The sequence below is a fragment of the Pseudopodoces humilis genome, chromosome 1 (genome assembly GCF_049639895.1).
Source record: "Pseudopodoces humilis isolate 2021_Gansu_Grassland_sample_001 chromosome 1, ASM4963989v1, whole genome shotgun sequence".
NCBI lineage: Eukaryota > Metazoa > Chordata > Aves > Passeriformes > Paridae > Pseudopodoces > Pseudopodoces humilis.
In genome coordinates, this window is record NC_142200.1 from 150,679,240 (window position 1) to 150,694,575 (window position 15,336).

General features: G+C 40.3%; 1 protein-coding gene across 7 annotated transcripts in view; it reads right to left on the minus strand.

Moving 5' to 3' along the window:
* Window positions 1-15,336, minus strand: part of ALS2CL (ALS2 C-terminal like) — a 65,562-nt gene that overhangs the window by 26,023 nt on the left and 24,203 nt on the right. For 2 of the 7 annotated variants that reach the window (XM_088062627.1, XM_088062622.1), the window contains exons 11-18: window positions 14,884-14,998; window positions 14,173-14,238; window positions 12,289-12,383; window positions 10,605-10,763; window positions 10,273-10,384; window positions 6,695-6,772; window positions 4,286-4,326; window positions 1,685-1,858 (exon numbers count right to left, since the gene is read on the minus strand). In XM_088062627.1, the coding sequence (XP_087918753.1) occupies window positions 1,685-1,858; window positions 4,286-4,326; window positions 6,695-6,772; window positions 10,273-10,384; window positions 10,605-10,763; window positions 12,289-12,383; window positions 14,173-14,238; window positions 14,884-14,998 (840 nt within the window). Of the gene's footprint in view, window positions 1-1,684; window positions 1,859-4,285; window positions 4,327-6,694; window positions 6,773-10,272; window positions 10,385-10,604; window positions 10,764-12,284; window positions 12,384-14,172; window positions 14,239-14,883; window positions 14,999-15,336 lie in introns of all 7 variants that reach the window. The other 5 variants (XR_015773854.1, XM_088062607.1, XM_088062615.1 and 2 more) reach the window with 4 other exon arrangements.

Consider the following 15,336-nt stretch of genomic DNA (forward strand, 5'->3'; position numbering starts at 1 on the left):
CCTCAGGAATTCCCTGGATTGCCTCAGGAATTCTCGGGATTTCCTCAGGAATTCCCGGGATTGCCTCAGGAATTCTCGGGATTTCCTCAGGAATTCCCGGGATTTCCTCAGGAATTCCCGGGATTGCCTCAGGAATTCCCGGGATTTCCTCAGGAATTCCCTGGATTGCCTCAGGAATTCCCGGGATTGCCTCAGGAATTCCCGGGATTTCCTCAGGAATTCCCGGGATTGCCTCAGGAATTCCCGGGATTTCCTCAGGAATTCCCTGGATTGCCTCAGGAATTCCCAGGATTGCCTCAGGAATTCCCGGGATTGCCTCAGGGATTCCCGGGATTTCCTCAGGAATTCCCTGGATTTCCTCAGGAATTCCCGGGATTGCCTCAGGAATTCTCAGGATTGCCTCAGGAATTCCCAGGATTGCCTCAGGAATTCTCAGGATTGCCTCAGGAATTCTCGGGATTGCCTCAGGAATTCTCGGGATTGCCTCAGGAATTCCCGGGATTGCCTCAGGAATTCCCGGGATTGCCTCAGGAATTCCCTGGATTTCCTCAGGAATTCCCGGGATTTCCTCAGGAATTCCCGGGATTGCCTCAGGAATTCTCGGGATTTCCTCAGGAATTCCCGGGATTGCCTCAGGAATTCCCGGGATTTCCTCAGGAATTCCCGGGATTTCCTCAGGAATTCCCGGGATTGCCTCAGGAATTCCCTGGATTGCCTCAGGAATTCCCGGGATTGCCTCAGGGATTCCCAGGATTTCCTCAGGAATTCCCGGGATTGCCTCAGGAATTCCCGGGATTGCCTCAGGGATTCCCGGGATTGCCTCAGGGATTCCCAGGATTTCCTCAGGAATTCCCTGGATTGCCTCAGGAATTCCCAGGATTTCCTCAGGAATTCCCAGGATTTCCTCAGGAATTCCCGGGATTTCCTCAGGAATTCCCGGGATTTCCTCAGGAATTCCCAGGATTGCCTCAGGAATTCCCGGGATTGCCTCAGGAATTCCCGGGATTGCCTCAGGAATTCCCGGGATTTCCTCAGGAATTCCTGGGATTTCCTCAGGAATTCCCGGGATTGCCTCAGGAATTCCCGGGATTTCCTCAGGAATTCTCGGGATTGCCTCAGGAATTCCCGGGATTGCCTCAGGAATTCCCGGGATTGCCTCAGGAATTCCCGGGATTTCCTCAGGAATTCCCTGGATTGCCTCAGGAATTCCCAGGATTTCCTCAGGGATTCCCAGGGATCTCCTCAGGGATTTCCAGGATTTTCTCAGGAATTTCCAGGATTTCCTCAGGAATTCTTGGGATTTCTCAGGGATTCCTGGGATTTCCTCTTTGACAGGACAGGAATTCCCTGGATTTTTTTCAGAAATTCCCATGATTTCCCCAGGAATTCCCTGGATTTTAGGATTTTTTCAGGAATTCCCAGGATTCCCTCCATACCCCTGGCCAAACAGGAATTCCCGGGATTTTCTCAGGAATTCCCAGGATTTCCCCAGGAATTCCCAGGATTTCCCCAGGAATTCCCAGGATTTTTTCAGGAATTCCCAGGATTTCCCCAGGAATTCCCAGGATTTTTTCAGGAATTCCCAGGATTTTTTCAGGAATTCCCAGGATTTCCCCAGGAATTCCCAGGATTTCCCCAGGAATTCCCAGGATTTTTTCAGGAATTCCCAGGATTTGCTCCCTACCCCTGGCCGAACAGGAATTCCCGGGATTTCCTCAGCTCCTTGCCCGTTTGGATGTGGAATCCCGTGAAAAATTCCTCGGTTTCCTCCTTGCAGCCGGAATGGAGAAATTCCTGGAATTGCTGGAAGATTCCCGCCCATCTCTTCTCCACCGGGAATTCCTTCAGGCCCAGCTGCCTGGAAAAGGAGCCGGGATTGGGATTTTCCGTGGCCTTCCCAAATTCCCAGCCTGGAATCTGCGCAGGGATGGACCCCGAGGCCCTCGGGAAGAGCCCCTGGAATTCCCAAGGATCCTGGATGGACCCAAAACCCCTTGGGAAGAGCCCCCGGAATTCCCAAAGATCCCAGTGTGGAATTCCCACAGATCCCAGATGGATCCAGAGGCACCCTCAGAATTCCCAGGGATCCCGGATGGATCCAAAAACCCTTGGGAAAAGCTTCCAGAATTCCCAAGAATCCCAGCCCAGAATTCCCAGAGATCCTGGATGGACCCAAAACCCCTCAGGAAGCGTCCCCAGAATTCCCAAGGATCCAGGATGGACCCAAAACCCCTCAGGAAGCGTCCCCAGAATTCCCAAGGATCCAGGATGGATCCAGAACCCCTCAGGAAGCGCTCCCAGAATTCCCAAAGATCCCAGCCTGGAATTCCCAGAGATCCCGGATGGATCCAGAGATCTTCAGGAAGTGCCCCAGAATTCCCAGAGATCCCAGCCCAGAATTCCCAAGGATCCAGGATGGACCCAGAACCCCTCAGGAAGCGCTCCCAGAATTCCCAAGGATCCCAGCCCAGAATTCCCAGAGATCCCAGATGGATCCAGAGGCACCCCCGGAATTCCCAGAGATCCTGGATGGATCCAAAACCCCTCGGGAAGCGCTTCCAGAATTCCCAAGGATCCCAGCCCGGAATTCCCAGAGATCCCGGATGGATCCAAAACCCCTCGGGAAGCGCTTCCAGAATTCCCAAGGATCCCAGCCTGGAATTCCCAGAGATCCCGGATGGATCCCAGGGATCCCCACAATTCCCGGATGGATCCAGAACCCCTCAGGAAGCGCTCCCAGAATTCCCAAAGATCCCAGCCCAGAATTCCCAAGGATCCTGGATGGACCCAAAACCCCTCGGGAAGAGCCCCCGGAATTCCCAAAGATCCCAGTGTGGAATTCCCACAGATCCCAGATGGATCCAGAGGCACCCTCAGAATTCCCAGGGATCCTGGATGGACCCAAAAACCCTCGGGAAAAGCTTCCAGAATTCCCAAGAATCCCAGCCCAGAATTCCCAGAGATCCTGGATGGATCCCAGGGATCCCCACAATTCCCGGATGGATCCAGAACCCCTCAGGAAGCGCTCCCAGAATTCCCAAAGATCCCAGCCCGGAATTCCCAGAGATCCCAGATGGATCCAGAGATCTTCAGGAAGTGCCCCAGAATTCCCAGAGATCCCAGCCCAGAATTCCCAAGGATCCAGGATGGATCCAGAACCCCTCAGGAAGCGCTCCCAGAATTCCCAAGGATCCCAGCCCAGAATTCCCACAGATCCCAGATGGATCCAGAGGCACCCTCAGAATTCCCAGAGATCCTGGAGGGACCCAAAAACCCTCGGGAAAAGCTTCCAGAATTCCCAAGAATCCCAGCCCAGAATTCCCAGAGATCCTGGATGGACCCAAAACCCCTCAGGAAAAGCTCCTGGAATTCCCAAGAATTCCAGCCCGGAATTCCCAGAGATCCTGGATGGATCCAGAGATCTTCAGGAAGTGCCCTGGAATTCCCAGAGATCCCAGCCCAGAATTCCCAGAATTCCCGGATGGATCCCAGGGATCCCCACAATTCCCGGATGGATCCCAGGGATCCCCACAATTCCCGGATGGATCCCAGGGATCCCCAGAATTCCCGGATGGATCCCAGGGATCCCCAGAATTCCCGGATGGATCCCAGGGATCCCCACAATTCCCAGATGGATCCCAGGGATCCCCAGAATTCCCGGATGGATCCCAGGGATCCCCAGAATTCCCGGATGGATCCCAGGGATCCCCACAATTCCCAGATGGATCCCAGGGATCCCCAGAATTCCCAGATGGATCCCAGGGATCCCCACAGTTCCCAGATGGATCCCAGGGATTCCCAGAATTCCCGGATGGATCCCAGGGATCCCCACAATTCCCAGATGGATCCCAGGGATCCCCACAATTCCCGGATGGATCCCAGGGATTCCCAGGGATCCCCACAATTCCCGGATGGATCCCAGGGATCCCCAGAATTCCCGGATGGATCCCAGGGATCCCCAGAATTCCCAGATGGATCCCAGGGATCCCCAGAATTCCCGGATGGATCCCAGGGATCCCCAGAATTCCCAGATGGATCCCAGGGATCCCCAGAATTCCCGGATGGATCCCAGGGATCCCCAGAATTCCCAGATGGATCCCAGGGATCCCCACAATTCCCGGATGGATCCCAGGGATCCCCAGAATTCCCGGATGGATCCCAGGGATCCCCACAATTCCCGGATGGATCCCAGGGATCCCCAGAATTCCCGGATGGATCCCAGGGATCCCCACAATTCCCGGATGGATCCCAGGGATCCCCACAATTCCCGGATTTCCTCACTCACGGCGTCGCCTGCCCGGAGCCGTCAGCCAGGGAGAGCCGGCCCTGCCGAGAGCGAAGAGTGATTCATTGATTAATTATTAATTAACTGATATTGATTAATATCGGTTCTTAACGATCTATTCTGCTATTGAATTTTATTATTAATTTCTCTGTTTATTATTAAATTTCCCATTATTAATTTAATGATTTATTTAATATTTAATAGATTGTCTGGTATTAATTTCTCTGTTTATTATTAAATTCCCCATTATTAATTTAATATCCTGATTTAATTAATGATTGAATTTTATTATTAAATTCTCTATTTATTATTAAATTCCCTATTATTAATTTAATATCCTGATTTAATTTAACTTTATTATTGAATTTTATTATTAAAATCTCTATTTATTATTAATTTCTCAAATATTAATTTAATATCCTGATTTAATTAATTATTGAATTTTATTATTAAATTCTCTATTTATTATTAAATTCCCCATTATTAATTTAATATCCTGATTTAGTTTAACTTTATTAATTAATTTTAATTAAACCTCTATTATTAAATTTTATTACTAAATTCTGCATTTATTACTAAATTCCCCATTATTAATTTAATATCCAGATTTGATTTAACTTTATTATTGAATTTTATTATTAAATTCTCTATTTATTATTAAATTCCCTATTATTAATTTAATATCCTGGTTTAGTTGAACTTTATTAATGAACTTTTCAGTATTAAATTCTCTATCATTATATTTTATTACTGAATTCTCTATTTATTATTAAATTCCCCATTATTAATTTAATATCCTGATTTAATTAGTTATTGAATTTTATTATTCAATTCTCTATTTATTATTAATTTGATATCCTGATTTAATTAATGATTGAATTTTATTATTAAATTCTCTATTTATTATTAAATTCCCCATTATTAATTTAATATCCTGATTTAATTAATGATTGAATTTTATTATTAAATTCTCTATTTATTATTAAATTCCCCATTATTAATTTAATATCCTGATTTAGTTGAACTTTATTAATGAATTTTCAATTAATATTATTAAATTTTATTACTAAATTCTGTATTTATTACTCAATTCCCCATTATTAATTTAATGTCCCACAAATCCTAATTAAAATCCCCTAAAAATTCCCACAAATTCCACTAAAAATTCCCATAAATCCCAATTAAAATCCCCTAAAAATTCCCACAAATTCCATCAAAAATGTCCCATAAATCCCAAGAAAACCCAAAAAAAATTCCTAAAAATTCCCATAAATCCCAAGAAAACTCTCGAAAAATTCCCAAAAATTCCACCAAAAATTCCCATAAATCCCAATTAAAATCCCCTAAAAATTCCCAAAAATTCCATCAAAAATTCCCATAAATCCCAATTAAAATCCCCTAAAAATTCCCACCAATTCCATCAAAAATGTCCCATAAATCCCAAGAAAACCCTTGAAAAATTCCCGAAAATTCCACCAAAAATTCCCATAAATCCCAATTAAAATCCCCTAAAAATTCCCAAAAATTCCATCAAAAATTCCCATAAATCCCAATTAAAATCCCCTAAAAATTCCCAAAAATTCCATCAAAAATTCCCATAAATCCCAAGAAAATCCCTCAAATTCCACTAAAAATTCCCATAAATCCCAAGAAAATCCCTCCAAAAATTCCCAAAAACTCTACCAAAAATTCCCATAAATCCCAATTAAAATCCCCTAAAAATTCCCAAAAATTCCATCAAAAATTCCCATAAATCCCAATTTAAATCCCCTAAAAATTCCCAAAAGTTCCATCAAAAATGTCCCATAAATCCCAATTAAAATCCCCTAAAAATTCCCAAAAGTTCCATCAAAAATGTCCCATAAATCCCAAGAAAACCCTTGAAAAATTCCCGAAAATTCCACCAAAAATTCCCACAAATCCCAATTAAAATCCCCTAAAAATTCCCACAAATTCCATCAAAAATGTCCCATAAATCCCAAGAAAACCCTTGAAAAATTCCCGAAAATTCCACCAAAAATTCCCATAAATCCCAATTAAAATCCCCTAAAAATTCCCAAAAATTCCATCAAAAATTCCCACAAATCCCAATTTAAATCCCCTAAAAATTCCCACAAATTCCACTAAAAATTCCCATAAATCCCAAGAAATCCCTCAAAAAAATTCCCATAAATCCCAAGAAAATCCCTCCAAAAATTCCCAAAAACTCTACCAAAAATTCCCATAAATCCCAATTAAAATCCCCTAAAAATTCCCACAAATTCCATCAAAAATTCCCATAAATCCCAATTAAAATAAATCATTAAAAATCCCAAATATTCCCAAAAATCTCCCGGCTGCGGCTTTCCTTCTGGGAATGAGGAATATTCCCAAAATTTGGGAATATGGAATTCTGGAGGGAATTCCCACCTTTCCCACAAACGTCAGATCTTCCGTGAAATTCCCTTCGTAGACGGATCCGTCCTCCAGGAACAGAATTCCCGAGCCCTTGGGAGGAGAAAAAAGTTGGGAATTCTTTGGGAAAATTCCAAGGGAATTCCAAGGAAGCAGCGATTTTCTTTGGGAAAATTCTAAAGAATTTTAGGAATTCTAGGAATTCTAGGAAAGATATTTCAGGGAATTCTTTGGGAAGTGGTTCTGACGAAATTCCAAGGAAATTCCAAGGAAATTCCAAGGAAATTCCAAGGAAATTCCAAGGAAATTCCAAGGAAACTGTGCTTTTCTTTGGGAAAATCCAAATTGATCTGATTGATCTGATTGATTTGATTGACATGATTGATTTGATTAATTTGATTGATGTGATTGATTTGATTGATGTGATTGATTTGATTGATTTGATTGACATGATTGACATGATTGACGTGAGTGATTTGATTGACGTGATTGATGTGATTGATATGATTGATTTGATTGATTTGATTGATGTGATTGATTTGATTGATGTGATTGATGTGATTGATTTGATTGATTTGATTGATTTGATTAATTTGATTGATGTGATTGATTTGATTGATGTGATTGATTTGATTGATTTGATTGATTTGATATGATTGATATGATCGATCTGATTGATTTGATTGATCTGATTGGTATTATATGACTGAAATTATATAATTGATCTGATTTATATGATTGATGTGATTGATAAGATTGATTTGATATGATTGATATGATTGATATGATTGATATGATTGATTTGATATGATTGATATGATTGATCTGATTGATCTGATTGATCTGATTGATTTGATCTGATAGACCTGATTGATATAATTGATATGGTTGATTTGATTGATCTGATTGATCTGATTGATTAGATTGATACAATTGGTATTATATGACTGAAATTATATAATTGATCTGATTGATCTGATTGATGTGATTTACATGATTGATATGATTAATATTATATGATTGATATAGTATAATTGATGTGATTGATTTGATTGATTTGATGTGATTGATGTGATTGATCTGATTGGTTTGATTGATATGATTGATTTGATATGGTTGATATGATTGATTTGATATGATTGATATGATTGGTTTGATATTATTGATATGATTGATTTGATGTGATTGATATGATTGATTTGATTGATTTGATTGATTTGATTGATTTGATGTGATTGATATGATTGATCTGATTGATCTGATTGATTTGATTGATACAATTGGTGTTATATGATTGAAATGATATAATTGATCTGATTGATCTGATTGATGTGATTGATATGATTTATACGGTATGATTGGTGTGATCTGGTAGATATAATATGAGGATATAATATGATTGATGTGATTGATATGATATGATTGATAAGATGTGATTGATATGATTGATATAATGATTAATATGATTGATATAATGATTAATATGACTGATATGTGATTGATATGATTGATATGATAAGATTGATTTGGTAGATATGATATGGTTGATATGATTTATATGATATGATAGATATGATATGATTGATATGATTGATATGATACGATTGATATGATTGATATGATATGATACAATATGATACGATACATTACACTGATATGATTTGATATGATTTGATATGACTTGATTGATATGATATGATCAATACAATTTGATACGATACAATACGATTGATATGATACGATACAGTTTGATGATTGATACTTTACATATGATATGATACGATTGATATGATTGATAAGATTTATATGGTATGATAGATATGATATATGATAGGATACAATATGATTGATATGATTGATGATTGATATGATTGATGATTGATATGATATATGATTTATATGACATAAGATTTATATATGATTTGATAATATATGACTGATATGATATGATATGATATGATATGATATGATATGATACGATACAGTTTGATATGATTGATACGATACATAAGATATGACATGATGTGATTGATACGATTGTTATGATTTATATGGTATGATAGATATATGATTGATATGATATGATACAATATAATTGATATGATAGATATATGATTGATATGATAGCTATATGATTGAAATGATTGATGATTGATTTGATATGATATGATTGATATGATGTGATACAATATGATACGATATCATTGATTTGATAATGTATGAATTGATATGATTGATAAGATTTATATGGTATGATAGATATGATATATGATATGATACAATATGATTGATATGATTGATATGATTGATGATTGATATGATATATGATTGATGTGATAGGATTGAGGTGATATGATTGATATAATTGATATGACATGATTTGATATGATATGATAGATATGATATGATATGATATGATATGATATGATATGATTGATATGATATGATTGATATGATATGATAGATATAGTTCAATGTGATATGATATAAGGTATGATATGATTGATATGATTGATATGATATGATATGATAAGATACAGTTTGATATGATTGATATGATACATAAGATATGATATGATATGATTGATAAGATTGACATGATTTATATGGTATGATAGATATGATATATGATATGATATGAAACAATATAATTGATATGAAATGATATGATATGATACAATATAATTGATACAATAGATATATGATTGATATGATTGATATATGATTGATATGATTGATTTGATATGATTGATGATTGATTTGATGTGATATGATTGATATGATGTGATACAATATGATACGATATCATTGATTTGATAAGGTATGATATGATATGATATGATTGATATGATATATGATATGATATGATATGATATGATATGATATGATATGATATGATATGATATGATATGATATGATATGATATGATATGATATGATACGATATTATATGATATGATTGATATGATATGATATGATACGACACAATATGATATGATATGATATGATTGATATGATATGATTTGATTGATATGATATGATATGATATGATACGATACGATATGATATATGATATGATTGATATGATATGATATGATTGATTGATTGATATGATTGATATGATATGATTGATATGATATGATATGATATGATATGATATGATATGATATGATTGATATTATATGATATGATATGATATGATATGATTGATATGATTGATATGATATGATTGATATGATATGATATAATTGATATGATTGATATGATTGATATGATATGATTGATATGATATGATATGATATGATATTATATGATATGATATGATATGATATGATATGATTGATATGATTGATATGATATGATTGATACGATGCGATCTGATCCGATCCGATCCGATCGATACAATCCGATATTATAGCTCCCATTCCCTTGGGAATGTCCATTCCCAACCCACTCCCGGAGCAAAACCTTTCCCTGATCTCCAACCCTCTTTATCCTCCGAGATTTAATTCCGGACCGGAACCTCCCCCCGGCCCCGTGCGGTGAATTCCCGGTGCCGGGGATTCCCGGATTCCATGGAAATCCCGGACTCACCACCATTTTATCCGCCTGGAACCTCCTCTGGTAGCAGAGCCCCGAGTGCGTCACCACGATTCCGTCTCCGTGCCTGCGGTCATCCCACCACATCCCGATGTACCTCTCCCCTCTGGAATGCCACCAAAACCCCATCCATGGATTTTTCCCTGCTTTTCCCACCTCTCCCCCCGTCGAATCCGTCCCTCCCGGGTTCTCCCGCGCAAACGGAGCTCTGGGAACGTTTCCCGAGGAATTCCAGCCTTACATCTCCATGGATCCATCCCAAACGTCCAGGAAGGATCCCAGCGATCCCGAAGCTGTCCCACACCTCGGATCCATCCCGCTTTTACCTCTCCTTGTCTTCCCAGACTCCGTATCCGCTCTTTTTGTCCTTTTCCCAGTGGCCGGTGTATTTGAAGGGACGCTGAGCCGAGGAATTCTCCAGGATCCCGAATCCGTGGCGCACGTCGTCCTTGAAGTAACCCCTGTAGACCTGGCCGTTCCCGTACCTGCCGGAAAATCCGGGAATATTGGATTCCGTCGGGAATATTTCTACTCCTGGAGTGGAAAGCCAGGGAAGCGAGGAGCTCGAGCTCATCCATCCCGAAATATTCCAGCTATTTGGATTGGATCCTCGATCGCTGCAACATCCATAAATCCCAACAAAAATTCCCACAAATTCCTCCAAAAATTCCCATAAATCCCAATAAATTCCCAACAAAAATTCCCACAGATTCCATCAAAAATTCCCATAAATCCCAATAAAAATTCCCACAAACGCCACCAAAAATTCCCATAAATCCCAATAAATTCCCAACAAAAATTCCCACAGATTCCATCAAAAATTCCCATAAATCCCAATAAAAATTCCCACAAACTCTTCCAAAAATTCCCATAAATCCCAATAAAAATTCCCACAAACTCTTCTAAAAATTCCCATAAATCCCAACAAAAATTCCCACAAACTCCTCCAGAAATTCCCATAAATCCCAATAAATTCCCAACAAAAATTCCCACAAACTCCTCCAAAAATTCCCATAAATCCCAATAAATTCCCAACAAAAATTCCCACAAATTCCTCCAAAAATTCCTGTAAATCCCAATAAAAATTCCAAAAAGTGGACATTCCCAGATTATCCAAGGAATCAACGCCCGGGCTCGGAATTGCTCTGGTGAATCCAGGCTGGAAAATTGGATCCAGAGCTTGGATCCAGCTCCTTCCCTGGACTGGGAAAATGGGATATGGGGAAGGAATTCCTGGCTGGGATGGAATTCCCAGAGCAGCCGTGGCTGTCCCTGGATCCCTGGAATGTCCAGGGAAAGCTTGGACGGGGTTCAGAGAATCTGAGATGGTGGAAAATCCCTGCCCGTGGAATGGGATGGGAATGGGATCATCCTTAAATTCCTAAACAATTCTGGAATTCTGAATGCGCACTGAGCATTTCCAGACCAGGTTCTGAGATTTCAGGGAACATTTCAACATCCCTTTCAATCCCTGGAATCCACTTTTCCCTGGAATTTTAAATCCCTGGAATCTCCCTTTCCCTGGAATCCAACTGTGGAATTTTAATTACCTGGAGCCCCTTTTTCCCTGGAATTTTAAATCCCTGGAATCCCCTTTTCCCTGGAATACAGCCCCGGAATTTCAATTCCCTGGAACCCCTTTTCCCCTGGAATTTTAACTCCCTGGAACCCCCTTTTCCCCTGGAATTTTAAATCCCTGGAATCCTCTTTTCCCTGGAATTTCAAGCCCTGGAATTTTAATTCCCTGGAATCCCCTTTTCCCTGGAATCCAACTGTGGAATTTTAATTTCCTGGAGCCCCTTTTTCCCTGGAATTTTAAAACCATGGCACCCCCTTTTTCCCTGGAATTTTAAATCCCTGGAACCCCCTTTTTCCCTGGAATTTTAAAACCATGGCACCCCCTTTTTCCCTGGAATTTTAAATCCCTGGAACCCCCTTTTCCCTGGAATTTTAAACCCCTGGAATTCCCTTTTTCCCAGGAATTCCGAGCCCTGGAATTCACTTACTCACAGATTCCGTAGCCGCTCTTGCTGCCCTGCTGCCAGTGGCACTTGTAGCAGTCGTAGCGATCCTCGGAGCGCCGCGGGACCAGGCGGATCCCAAACCTGCCGGGAATATACGGGAACGCTCAGCGGGAAATTCCAGCAGGGAAAATTCCAGCAGGGAAAATTCCAGCAGGGAAAAATTCCAGCATGGAAAAGGTCAGGATGGAAAAGGTCATCAGGGAAAATTCCAGCAGGGAAAAATTCCAGTGTGGAGAATTCCAGCAGGGGAAATTCCAGCTGGGAAAATTCCAGCAGGGAAAAATTCCAGTGTGGAGAATTCCAGCAGGGGAAATTCCAGCTGGGAAAATTCCAGCAGGGAAAATTCCAGGATGGAAAAGGTCAGGATGGAAAATTCCAGCAGGGAAAACAACAGAAAGGGAAAGTCAAACATGGAAAATTCCAGCATGGAAAATTCCTGCATGGAAAAGGTCAGGATGGAAAAGGTCAGGATGGAAAAGGTCATCAGGGAAAATTCCAGCAGGGAAAATTCCAGCGTGGAGAATTCCAGCAGGGAAAATTCCTGCAGGGAAAATTCCAGAAGGGAAAAATTCCAGCATGGAAAATTCCTGCAGGGAAAATTCCAGCAGGGAAAATTCCAGCAGGGAAAATTCCAGCAGGGAAAATTCCAGCAGGGAAAATTCCAGCAGGGAAAATTCCAGCAGGGAAAATTCCAGCATGGAAAAGGTCAGGATGGAAAAGGTCATCAGGGAAAATTCCAGCAGGGAAAAATTCCAGTGTGGAGAATTCCAGCAGGGGAAATTCCAGCTGGGAAAATTCCAGCAGGGAAAATTCCAGCAGGGAAAATTCCAGGATGGAAAAGGTCAGGATGGAAAATTCCAGCAGGGAAAACAACAGAAAGGGAAAGTCAAACATGGAAAATTCCAGCATGGAAAAGGTCAGGATGGAAAAGGTCAGGATGGAAAAGGTCATCAGGGAAAATTCCAGCAGGGAAAATTCCAGCATGGAAAATTCCAGCATGGAAAATTCCAGCAGGGAAAATTCCAGCGGGGAAAACGACGACTCCATGGAAGGGGAAGAAATTAAAAAAACAATTTGAATTTTGTGGGATAAAAGAAATAATTTAAATTATTATAATTAATAAATATATTATTTCTATTAAATTAATTGATTGTTATAAATCAATAAAAATTTAATATAAATAAAACAATCGATATTTATTCCAAAATTTAAATATAATAAATATTAACAATAATAATATAATTAATAAGAATTATAAATTGTTAAAAACTATAATAAATAATAAATTATTAAAAATAATAAATTATTATAAATAATAAATTAATATGAATAACAATTATATAATATAATAAATATCAAGAATAAATATTATCAATGATAAATAAATACTATATCAATATTTATAAATCAAATTAAATTCAATAATTTTATTGTTTAATATAAATAAAATAATCGATATTTATTCCAAATTTTAAATATAATAAATACTACCAATAATGAAATAAATAATAATTACAAATTATTATGAATAATAAATAATAAATAATTATAAATAATAAATTAATATGAATAACAATTATATAATATCATAAATATCAATAATAAATATTATCAATAATAAATAAATACTATATCAATATTTATAAATCAAATTAAATTCAATAATTTTATTACTTAATAAAATAAAAATTAAAAATAACTTTATGACTCTCCCTAGGAATAAATTCCCGGGGATTTTTGGGATTCGGGATCAGATCCCGGTCCCTGCCATGGGTCACGGTCGGTCCCCTCGGTCTGGATTCCCCCTCTGGCTGGAATTATCCCGGTTTTTTGGAAATCCGGGAATGAGATCCCGTTTTGCCAGGCTCACCCGTGCTCCCGGCCCTCCCGGAAATCGCCCACGTGGTTGCGGCCGTCGCTCCACTTCAGCGTCCCCCTGGAATGCAGGGAATTCTCTCACATGGATCATCCCGACATTCCCGCGGGGAAAATCCCGACATTCCCGCATGGAACAGCCCGACATTCCCGCAGGGAAAATCCCGACATTCCCGCATGGATCATCCCGACATTCCCATGGGGAAAATCCCGACATTCCCACATGGAACAGCCCGACATTCCCATGGGGAAAATCCCGACATTCCCGCATGGAACAGCCCGACATTCCCATGGGGAAAATCCTGATGTTCCCACCTGGAACATCCCAACATTCCCGCATGGAACATCCCAACATTCCCATGGGGAAAATCCCGACATTCCCACCTGGAACATCCCAACATTCCCACATGGAACACCCCGACATTCCCGCATGGAACACCCCGACATTCCCACCTGGAACATCCCGACATTCCCACACGGGACATCCCAACATTCCCGCATGGAATATCCCGACATTCCCATGGGGAAAATCCCGACATTCCCATAGGGAAATTTCCAATATTCCCATGGGGAACACCCCGACATTCCCACCTGGAATATCCCGACATTCCCACCTGGAACATCCCAACATTCCCACATGGAACATCCCAACATTCCCACCTGGAACATCCCGACATTCCCACCTGGAACATCCCGACATTCCCACCTGGAACATCCCGACATTCCCGCATGGAACATCCCGACATTCCCATGGGAAACATCCCGACATTCCCATGGGAAACATCCCGACATTCCCGCATGGAACAGCCCGACATTCCCACCTGGAACACCCCGACATTCCCACCTGGAACATCCCAACATTCCCACCTGGAACATCCCGACATTCCCACCTGGAATATCCCGACATTCCCACACGGAACATCCCGACATTCCCGCATGGAACATCCCGACATTCCCATGGGAAACATCCCGATATTCCCATGGGGAAAATCCTGACGTTCTCCCTTTCAATCCCTGGAATCCCCTTTTCCCCTGGAATTTTAAATCCCAGGAATCCACTTTTCCCTGGAATCCATCCCGACATTCCCAAATGGAACATCCCGACATTCCTGTGTGGAAAATTCCAACATTCCCAGATGGAACTTCCTGACATTCTCCC